Below are 12,773 nucleotides of genomic sequence, written 5' to 3' on the forward strand. Positions count from 1 at the left end.
CAAAGTGATGCATTTCCTTGAAAACTGTTTTCAAAAACATGAACCACACAGGCTAAAGCTACCCAGTCATATGCAAGTGTTAAGGCCAATGTGCTACCCACCTGCCACTGGGACAAAACTTTCAATACAAGATCAGTAAATTTAGGTCTGGGTAATGTGCAATATCACAAACTATGGTACCTTTTGGAACACCTTTTGGATACAGCTAAGACTCAAGTAGCTTAGATTCATAGAGTACAGAGGAAGTCTGATGAAAATAGTGCTACGGGTTCAAATATTGAGGGTGAGCACAAAAAACAACAATTGGTCCAGGAGAGTCGGTCAAACAATGATTTTAATGAACACACACGTGGGGAGATGAACACTGCACACAGACAGCATCGATCTCCGCCCAATAATACACAAGCAGTGTTTTTTATAACATCAGGGTATTATTTATGACGCCCCCTCATGTGTCAAAGCAGATACAATACATGCATAAGTTTCAAAACCACAAATGTTCTGTTGATGACTTTTGACACATTTAATAGGGCATCTTCTTCGTCTCGAGGCCAGGTGCTTCCTATTAATCTTCTAACTCTCGCTTATCTCCTGGAACAAACTGTCCCTTATGCAAACATAATCTTACAGTTACACGGTTTTGCAAACTATTATTTGAACTCTTACCTAAACATGAGTCTAACTACTGTTTGTGTGTGTGTGTGTGTGTGTGTGTGTGTGTGTGTGTGTGTGTGTGTGTGTGTGTGTGTGTGTGTGTGTGTGTGTGTGTGTCTCGACCTCAAAATGCACTTGGCCTCACCTCGCCCGTTGACGCTTCTGACCTTTTCCCAGACAGAAGCTCTCTGTGATAGGTGTAATCATCTTAACTAAGAACATGTGTAATCTATTGAATAAATGCTTTGATGAAATGATAATTAATGTGATGGTAATGATAATGGTTATGGATAGTAGCAGTAAAATATTTCCCTGATCTCCACAATAGCTATTGAATAACAAGAATAACCATAATCTCAAATAAAAACATCCTGCATGAAAATCAACCCTCTTTGTTGTCCCTTTATAGATGCACAAAACACACACAACAAGAGCCAACATAAAAAAAACAAAAAAACATGACGTGCATAGGGCAGGGGTGTGTGTGCCTGTGACACACACGCAGACCCGATACAAAGAATATCTTATGTTTGATTTTCAACATGCTATTATTAAGATATAAATGGGTTTTCCCACAATAAGAGAGGGTGCGGCAAAGTCATCAAAAAGCAGAACTGTGCTGTTTGGGAAACAGTCCTGTGTTTCCTATTGTTTAACCTATTACACTAAATACTGTCAAAAATGTTAAGCTTTTATTAGAGTCACAGTTTCATCTGTACTTGGTGATGTGTCAAAGTAACACATTATTAGCAGACTGAACAAATTGCAAAATATACTTTTCAATTTATGAAAAATAAAACAAATGTTTGAGCTAAAATATACTTAACTAGAGCAATCAAGTAAAAGCGCAGTTCCTTCACTGTACAAATGTTAATGTGATACTCAAGGTAAGACTGCTGCCACACCTGCTCCTGCAGCAGTTTAAAGCATCTGTTGATTAACTTCCCTGAACACACCGGTTACCTGGTTTATCAACATTGCAGATTAGCAGGAACAACAAAAGTACAAGTGAGCCAAACTTTTGCAATAAAAAAGTGTGGGTATATCAGTCCTTCATTTTTTTAAGGCGGCCAGCCTTTAAATATAAGGTTTGGCTGTTTGTATCTCAGTCACAGATTTGCATTGATTATGGCTTTAACTACATGTAGACAGAAAAGCTTCAATGGTTAGTGCTTCTTATAGCCAAAACTTTGTTTGCTGTGCTAAGCCTTTAGAAAAGAGCAATGGGGAATAAATGCATCATTTAAAAGATAGATGCAGCAATATCTCCCTAAACTGACAGTGTTTCCAAACTCTAGCTTAAATTGTCAAAAGGTTTTGAGGGGTAATTCATGTAGTGTGAGGTAGGAAATATCTCACCATGACTATTCATTCCATGCTCTCTGCCAGCTTTTATCAACAGGTATTCATGGACTCATCTTAATTTAGCGAATAAAGAAAAGCTAAAGATGTATGTTTAGCAAAAATAGAAAAGGGTCAGTGACGCATCATAGTTTTTCATTTATAATTTGTATAAAAAGCGGTTGCATACCCTTTTTTGTTTAAATGTGCAATTGAACAAGGGTGTGGTAACGTGCACTAGCAGAATGATTTGACAAAAGAGGAGATGAGCGTCTGATGTTCATGCTGTAAAAATATAAACACACCCAATCCTAAGCTCACCTGTTCAGTATATAAAGTGTAGGAGTGCTCCTGAGATTTAGTATCACAGTCCAGGGAAACTAATCTGCAAAACTGAAATGTTCATCACAATGAAGTTGACTACTCTGATTCTCCTCTGGGCACACTCCAGCACAGGTAACTGGACTTTTCTTATTATTTAGGATCTATCAGTAGGAAAATCGATTAATGCATGTGATGACCCCCCCCCCCCCCCCCAAAAAAAAAACAAAAAACAAAAAACAAAAAACAACAACAACAACAAAAAAACAATAAAACTACAAAAAGATACACACACGCAAAAAAAACCAGGAGCCTCACAGAAAGAAATGCCATGATTTTCGGAAATCGTATTTCCTTCTTTTAGTTTGCAACTTCTGTTGCTGATTCTGTTTGCAAAACTGATGTGAAAATCGTTTAGTTTGGCCAAATTATTTCACTGAGCGGATTAGGTCTACTTCATGTTAGAAATGAGGAAGAGCAATTAACAAATCTACAGAAAGTGAATTTGAAATGAGCATGCTAATGGATATTAAGATTCATCATTCAATAGAAACTCATATTCACTGTGTGGTGTCATGTGAATGTTGTAACCTGTTATCTTGTAAATTGTTTGGGTGTGCTTTGAAAAAACAGACTTAACCCAGAGATAGCTTGGTGTTAAAGTTTAACCTTAATGTTCCATAAGAGCTGATCTAATCTTGTGGTCAGATTCTTTTCTCGCACTAGGTGGTGTTACACCACTATCCATTTTTTTATTTATACAGAGATACAGAGATTAACAGCATTTCATCAATCGTTGTAACAGTGTAAAAAAATAGAAGAGATGAAGACTTTAATAATGCCAGTATACTGGGGTATTCAAAAACCTGTAATGTTTCATTTTAACTTCAGTCCTTTCAATGTTTCTCTCCTGATTGCAGCTGGAGCCCTTCAGTGTCAAACATGCACAGATCAGACGTGTTCAAGCACAGTACCGATTACATGTTCTTCAGGGAAGATGTGTGTTACAGCTACTATTTTAGGTAATCTTCTCTTCATATTATGTGATACACTTCAGTAAATTGTAAATACTGTGAGGTTATATGTACTTTTCATCAACATTAATGAACCACACTGTGAATTTGCAGCTACCTCATCTGGAAATACAACAACAGAAATCTACAAGGCATGTGCATCTTCCTCCCTGTGTCCAGCTACGGGCTCTCAGACATTTTCAGTCAACCTGGGTGTTCAAAGTGCTCTTGCATCTGCCACGTGCTGCAACACAGATAACTGCAACTCACAAACTCTGGCTGGTAAGCACAAATCAATGTGTTTTATTAAAGACACAATAACAGAAAGAGATAAGAAACAATATTCTGATATCTGCTGAAATGTTCTCTGTTGTGAATTGAAATTATGTTCTTTTCTGTTTCAGCTCCTACTCCTCAGTCAAGTAACGGCCAGCTATGTAACATTTGTTCCAACCCTTTGTGCAACACTCCAATACAATGTCAAGGAGTGGAGGACCAATGCTTTCAATCAACGAGTGAGTCTTCATCATTTTATTTCAAAAAAGATAATCTTAAAATTATTTTTTCTGCCTAAAATAACTTCAGCGAACATTCTTTTTATAAAAGGAATGTTGGTTGAATTTATTTTAACAGCCAATGGAAGAAATACTGATAAAAAGCATTTTATCAGATAAAAAGCATTTTATCAGTATTTCTAAAAAAGATTATTTTGAAGTTTAAATCTTTAAAGATGACTATCAACATTTGATCTTTAATCACTTTATTAAATTTTACAGATTTAACTGCAACACAGATATATTAGTTAGCAAATAACCCCCAAACTGTTTTAAAAAATATTGTAATATTTCTAGTATGGAAGTATGGATTAATCTGACAGTTATTGTCATGACTAATTATTTGTTTAACACAGCAGCTGAAGAACTAAATAAATGTCCATCAAAACAAGAGCCAAGGAAAGAAAATACACACGAAAATATCAAGAGTAGCACTTTGATTTCTTGTTGATGGAAAAATCAGTTAACTGCTCTTATCAATTATACGTTCTTTTACCATTTGACATGTCTTATCACTTGCCAAGTGGCATTTAACTACAAATAAAACTGAAACGGTATATCAGCAAACAGGTTTTTAAGATGTTTTGAGTAATGCTTTAAAAATAAAGCTATATCATGACATCATAACATAAAAATATCTGTAATTTTTCAAACTGTTTCACCTGCAGTGAACGACGGCACCAAGACTTTTCCAGCTTATGGCTGTGCATCTACAAACTTGTGTGCAGCTGCTTCAGGCCTACATTTTCTACCTTTCATGCAGAATGTTGGTACCATAACAAGTGGAGCAACCTGTACTTCACCCACAACAACTGCAGCACCGACCACAGCAAGAACTGAGGCACCAACAACAACATCTGCTCCAAGCATGACAACAACGTCTCCAACCACAATAACAGCTGCTCCAACCACAATTACAACTGCTCAAATAACAAAAAAAAAACTAATCCAACCACGACCGCAGCGGCATCAACCACAATCACAGCAGCACCAACCACAACAACTGTGTACCCAACAAAAACAACAACAGGTGATGCAACTACGACATTTAAGGCACCCAGTACAACCGCAGTGGCATCAACCACAACAACAATTGTGCCAACCACTATAACAACTACTCAAACAACAACAACAGCTGTTTCAACCACAACCGCAGTGACACCAACAACAACTGCAACAGCACAAACCACAACAACTGTGTCACCAACAACAACAACAAGTGCTGCAACCACGACCGCAGTGGCACCAACAACAACCACAGCAGCACTAACCACTACAACAGTTACTCCGACAACGAACACAGCTGCACTACTTACAACTATTACACCACCAAGCACAACTGCAACAGCACAAACCACAACGGCATCTAAGACACCAGCAACAATGTTGGTCGCATCAACCACATCAAACGTTGCTCCAACCACAATAACAACTGCTCAAACAACAACAGCTGCTCCTACCACAACTGCAGTGGCACAAACCACAACAATTGTGTCACCAACAACAACAACAGGTCCTGCAACTACAACATCTAAGGCACCAAGTACAACTGCCGGGACATCAACCACAACGACAGGTGCTCCAACCACTATAACTACTGCTCAAACAACAACAACAGCTGCTTCAACCACAACCATAACAACACCAACTACAACTGTTGTAGCACAAACCACAACAAGTGTGTCAACAGCGACGACAACAGTTCCTGCAACTACAACATCTAAGGCCCCAACTACAACCACAGCTGCATCAACCACAACAACACCTGCTCCAACTACAACCCCAGCACACACCACAACAACTGTGTCACCAACAACAACAACAGCTGATGCAACCACATCCACAGCGGCACCAACCACGACAGCAGCAGCTCCAACCACAACAACACTTACTCCGACAATGACAACAGCTGCACCACTTACAACTATTACAACACCAAGCACAACTGCAACAGCACAAACAACAACAACTGTGTCACCAACAACAACAAGTGCTGCAAGTACGACATCTAAGACACCAGCAACAACGTTGGTCGCATCAACCACATCAAACGTTGCTCCAACCACAATAACAACTGCTCAAACAACAACAGCTGCTCCTACCACAACTGCAGTGGCATAAACCACAACAACTGTGTCATCAACAACAACAGGTCCTGCAACTACAACATCTAAGGCACCAAGTACAACTGCCGTGACATCAACCACAACGACAGGTGCTCCAACCACTATAACAACTGCTCAAACAACGACAAAGGCTGTTTCAACCACAACCGCAGTGGCACCAACCACAACTGCAGCAGCACAAACCACAACAACTGTGTCACTAACAACGACAACAGGTGCTGCAACTACAACATCTAAGGCACAAACTACAACCACAGTGGCATCGATCACAACAGCAGCTGCTCCAGCTACAATTGCAACAGCACAAACCACAACAACTGTGTCACCAACAACAACAACAGGTCCTGCAACCACGTCCTCAGCGGCACCAAACACAACAAAAGTTAGTCCGACAATGACAACAGCTGCACCACTTACAACTATTACAACACCAAGCAAAACTACAACAGCACAAACCACAAAAACTGTGTCACCAACAACAACAGGTGCTGCAACTACGACATCTAAGGCACCAACTACAACTGCCGTAACATCAGCCACAATGACAGGTGCTCCAACCACTATAACAACTGCTCAAACAACAACAACAGCTGTTTCAACCACAACCGTAGTGGCACCAACCACAACTGCAGCAGCACAAACCACAACAACTGTGTCACCAACAACGACAACAAGTGCTGCAAGTACGACATCTAAGACACCAGCAACAATGTTGGTCGCATCAACCACATCAAACGTTGCTCCAACCACAATAACAACTGCTCAAACAACAACAGCTACTCCTACCACAACTGCAGTTGCACAAGCCACAACAACTGTGTCACCAACAACAACAGGTCCTGCAACTACAACATCTAAGGCACCAAGTACAACTGCCGTGACATCAACCACAACGACAGGTGCTCCAACCACTCAAACTACTGCTCAAACAACAACAACAGCTGTTCCAACCACAACCAAAACGACACAAACTACAACTGTTGTAGCACAAACCACAACAAGTGTGTCAACAGGGACGACAACAGTTGCTGCAACTACAACATCTAAGACACCAACTACAACCACAGCTGCATCAACCACAACAATAGTTGCTTCAACTACAACCCCAGCACACACCACAACAACTGTGTCACCACCAACAATAACAGGTGCTGCAACCATGACCACAGCAGCACAAACCACGACTGCAGCAGCACCAACCACTACAACAGTTACTCCTACAGCGACAACAGTTGCACCACTTACAACTATTACACCACCAAGTACAACTGCAACAGCACAAAACACAACAACTGTGACACCAACAACAACAGGTGCTGCAGCTACGACATCTAAGGCACCAACTACAACCGCAGTGGCATCAACCACAACAACAGCTGCGCCAACCACTGTAACAACTGCTCAAACAACAACAAAGGCTGTTGCAACCACAAACGCAGTGGAACCAACCACAACTGTAGCAGTACAAACCACAACAACTGTCTCACCAACAACGACAACAGGTGCTGCAACTATGACATCTAAGGCACCAACCACAACAACTGTGTCACCAACAACAAAAACAGGTTCTGCAACCACGACCACAGTGGCACCAACAACAACCACAGCAGCACTAACCACTACAACAGTTACTCCGACAACGACAACAGCTGCACTACTTACAACTATTACACCACCAAGCACAACTGCAACAGCACAAACCACAACAACTGTGTCATCAACAACGACAACAGGTGCTGCAACTATGCCATCTAAGGCACCAACTACAACCGTGATGGCATCAATCACAACAGCAGCTGCTCCAACCACAACAACAACTGCTCCAACAACAACAGGTACTGCAACCACGACCGCAGCGGCACCAACCACGACCGCAGCAGCACCAACCACAACTGCAACAGGACAAACCACAACAACTGTGTCACCAGCAACAACGACAACAGGTGCTGCAAGTACGACATCTAAGGTACCAGCAACAACGTTGGTCGCATCAACCACATCAAACGTTGCTCCAACCACAATAACAACTGCTCAAACAACAACAGCTGCTCCTACCACAACTGCAGTGGCACAAACCACAACAATTGTGTCACCATCAACAACAACAGGTCCTGCAACTAAAACATCTAAGGCACCAAGTACAACTGCCGGGACATCAACCACAATGATAGGTGCTCCAACCACTATAACTACTGCTCAAACAACAACAACAGCTGCTTCAACCACAACCATAACAACACCAACTACAACTGTTGTAGCACAAACCACAACAAGTGTGTCAACAGCGACGACAACAGTTCCTGCAACTACAACATCTAAGGCCCCAACTACAAACACAGCTGCATCAACCACAACAACACCTGCTCCAACTACAACCCCAGCACACACCACAACAACTGTGTCACCAACAACAACAACAGCTGATGCAACCACATCCACAGCGGCACCAACCACGACAGCAGCAGCTCCAACCACAACAACACTTACTCCGACAATGACAACAGCTGCACCACTTACAACTATTACAACACCAAGCACAACTGCAACAGCACAAACAACAACAACTGTGTCACCAACAACAACAGGTGCTGCAAGTACGACATCTAAGACACCAGCAACAACGTTGGTCGCATCAACCACATCAAACGTTGCTCCAACCACAATAACAACTGCTCAAACAACAACAGCTGCTCCTACCACAACTGCAGTGGCACAAACCACAACAACTGTGTCATCAACAACAACAGGTCCTGCAACTACAACATCTAAGGCACCAAGTACAACTGCCGTGACATCAACCACAACGACAGGTGCTCCAACCACTATAACAACTGCTCAAACAACGACAAAGGCTGTTTCAACCACAACCGCAGTGGCACCAACCACAACTGCAGCAGCACAAACCACAACAACTGTGTCACTAACAACGACAACAGGTGCTGCAACTACAACATCTAAGGCACAAACTACAACCACAGTGGCATCGATCACAACAGCAGCTGCTCCAGCTACAATTGCAACAGCACAAACCACAACAACTGTGTCACCAACAACAACAACAGGTCCTGCAACCACGTCCTCAGCGGCACCAAACACAACAAAAGTTAGTCCGACAATGACAACAGCTGCACCACTTACAACTATTACAACACCAAGCACAACTACAACAGCACAAACCACAAAAACTGTGTCACCAACAACAACAGGTGCTGCAACTACGACATCTAAGGCACCAACTACAACTGCCGTAACATCAGCCACAACGACAGGTGCTCCAACCACTATAACAACTGCTCAAACAACAACAACAGCTGCTTCAACCACAACCGTAGTGGCACCAACCACAACTGCAGCAGCACAAACCACAACAACTGTGTCACCAACAACGACAACAAGTGCTGCAAGTACGACATCTAAGACACCAGCAACAACGTTGGTCGCATCAACCACATCAAACGTTGCTCCAACCACAATAACAACTGCTCAAACAACAACAGCTACTCCTACCACAACTGCAGTTGCACAAGCCACAACAACTGTGTCACCAACAACAACAGGTCCTGAAACTACAACATCTAAGGCACCAAGTACAACTGCCGTAACATCAGCCACAACGACAGGTGCTCCAACCACTCAAACTACTGCTCAAACAACAACAACAGCTGCTCCAACCACAACCAAAACGACACAAACTACAACTGTTGTAGCACAAACCACAACAAGTGTGTCAACAGGGACGACAACAGTTGCTGCAACTACAACATCTAAGACACCAACTACAACCACAGCTGCATCAACCACAACAATAGTTGCTTCAACTACAACCCCAGCACACACCACAACAACTGTGTCACCACCAACAATAACAGGTGCTGCAACCATGACCACAGCAGCACCAACCACTACAACAGTTACTCCAACAGCGACAACAGCTGCACCACTTACAACTATTACACCACCAAGTACAACTGCAACAGCACAAAACACAACAACTGTGACACCAACAACAACAGGTGCTGCAGCTACGACATCTAAGGCACCAACTACAACCGCAGTGGCATCAACCACAACAACAGCTGCGCCAACCACTGTAACAACTGCTCAAACAACAACAAAGGCTGTTGCAACCACAAACGCAGTGGAACCAACCACAACTGTAGCAGTACAAACCACAACAACTGTCTCACCAACAACGACAACAGGTGCTGCAACTATGACATCTAAGGCACCAACCACAACAACTGTGTCACCAACAACAAAAACAGGTGCTGCAACCACGACCACAGTGGCACCAACAACAACCACAGCAGCACTAACCACTACAACAGTTACTCCGACAACGACAACAGCTGCACTACTTACAACTATTACACCACCAAGCACAACTGCAACAGCACAAACCACAACAACTGTGTCATCAACAACGACAACAGGTGCTGCAACTATGACATCTAAGGCACCAACTACAACCGTGATGGCATCAATCACAACAGCAGCTGCTCCAACCACAACAACAACTGCTCCAACAACAACAGGTACTGCAACCACGACCGCAGCGGCACCAACCACGACCGCAGCAGCACCAACCACAACTGCAACAGGACAAACCACAACAACTGTGTCACCAGCAACAACGACAACAGGTGCTGCAAGTACGACATCTAAGGTACCAGCAACAACGTTGGTCGCATCAACCACATCAAACGTTGCTCCAACCACAATAACAACTGCTCAAACAACAACAGCTGCTCCTACCACAACTGCAGTGGCACAAACCACAACAACTGTGTCACCAACAACAACAGGTCCTGCAACTACAACATTTAAGGCACCAAGTACAACTGCCGTAACATCAGCCACAACAACAGGTGCTCCAACCACTATAACAACTGCTCAAACAACAACAACAGCTGCTGCTACCACAACCAAAACAACACCAACTACAACTGTTGTAGCACAAACCACAACAAGTGTGTCAACAGCGACGACAACAGTTGCTGCAACTACAACATCTAAGGCACCAACTACAACCACAGCTGCATCAACCACAACCATAGCTGCTTCAACTACAACGACAGCACACACCACAACAACTGTGTCACCTCCAACAACAACAGGTGCTGCAACCACGACTGCAGCGGCACCTACTACAACCGCAGCAGCACCAACCACAACAACAGTTACTCCAACAATGACAACACCTGCACTACTTACATCACCAAGCACAACTGCAACAGCACAAACCACAACTGTGTCACCAATAGCAACAACAGGTGTTACAACTCTGACATCTAAAGCACCAACTACAACGGCGGTGGCATCAACCACAACAACAGCTGCGCCAACCACTATAACAACTGCTCAACCAACAACAAAGGCTGTTTCAACCACAACCGCAGTGGAACCAGCCACAACTGCAGCAGCACAAACCACAACAACTGTGTCACCAACAACGAAAACAAGTGCTGCAACCACGACCACAGTGGCACCAACAACAACCACAGCAGCACTGACCATTACAACAGTTACTCCGACAACGACAACAGCTGCACTACTTAAAACTATTACACCACCAAGCACAACTGCAACAACACAAACCACAACAACTGTGTCCCCAACAACAAATACAGGTGCTGCAACTATGACATCTAAGGCACCAACTACAACCGCGGTGGCATCAATCACAACAGCAGCTGCTCCAACAACAACAGGTACTGCAACCACGACCACAGCAGCACCAACCACGACCGCAGCAGCACCAACCACGACCGCAGCACCACCAACCACAACCGCAGCACCACCAACCACAACAACTGTGTCACCAACCACAACAACAGGTGCTGCAAGTACGATATCTAAGACACCAGCAACAACGTTGGTCGCATCAACCACATCAAACGTTGCTCCAACCACAATAACAACTGCTCAAACAACAACAGCTGCTCCTACTACAACTGCAGTGGCACAAACCACAACAACTGTGTCACTAACAACAACAGGTCCTGCAACTACAACATCTAAGGCACCAAGTACAACTGCCGTAACATCAACCACAACAACAGGTGCTCCAACCACTATAACAACTGCTCAAACAACAACAACAGTTGCTTCAACCACAACCAAAACGACACCAACTACAACTGTTGTAGCACAAACCACAACAAGTGTGTCAACAGCGACGACAACAGTTGCTGTAACTACAACATCTAAGGCACCAACTATAACCACAGCTGCATCAACCACAACAATAGCTGCTTCAACTACAACCCCAGCACACACCACAACAACTGTGTCACCACCAACAATAACAGGTGCTGCAACCATGACCACAGCGGCACAAACCACGACTGCAGCAGCACCAACCACTACAACAGTTACTCCGACAGCGACAACAGCTGCACTACTTACAACTATTACACCACCAAGTACAACTGCAACAGCACAAAAGACAACAACTGTCTCACCAACAACGACAACAGGTGCTGCAACAACAACAGGTACTGCAACCACGACCGCAGCAGCACCAACCACAACTGCAACAGGACAAACCACAACAACTGTGTCATCAGCAACAACGACAACAGGTGCTGCAAGTACGACATCTAAGGTACCAACTACAACCGCAGTGGCATCAACCACAACAACAGCTGCACCAACGACTATAACAACTGCTCAAACAACAACAAAGGCTGTTTCAACCACAACCGCAGTGGCACCAACCACAACTGCAACAGTACAAACCACAACAACTGTCTCACCAACAA

At 43.4% G+C, this 12,773-nt stretch overlaps 1 protein-coding gene and 1 pseudogene across 1 annotated transcript; both read left to right on the forward strand.

Annotated features, from left to right (window-relative positions):
* Nucleotides 1-4,181: 4,181 nt before the first annotated feature.
* On the forward strand, nucleotides 4,182-5,895 carry LOC146649439 (uncharacterized; annotated as a pseudogene).
* A 508-nt stretch (nucleotides 5,896-6,403) lies between these two features.
* On the forward strand, nucleotides 6,404-12,615 carry LOC146649440 (uncharacterized). Its single transcript, XM_085387607.1, has 3 exons — nucleotides 6,404-11,471; nucleotides 11,663-11,855; nucleotides 12,240-12,615. The coding sequence occupies exons 1-3, from the start codon at nucleotides 6,404-6,406 to the stop codon at nucleotides 12,613-12,615; spliced, it is 5,637 nt and encodes a 1,878-aa protein (XP_085243733.1).
* Nucleotides 12,616-12,773: the final 158 nt, after the last annotated feature.

The sequence above is a fragment of the Rhamphochromis longiceps genome, linkage group LG17, assembly GCF_057381845.1.
Source record: "Rhamphochromis longiceps isolate RC_006_pf linkage group LG17, R_longiceps_female_GT1.1, whole genome shotgun sequence".
Classification (NCBI taxonomy): domain Eukaryota; kingdom Metazoa; phylum Chordata; class Actinopteri; order Cichliformes; family Cichlidae; genus Rhamphochromis; species Rhamphochromis longiceps.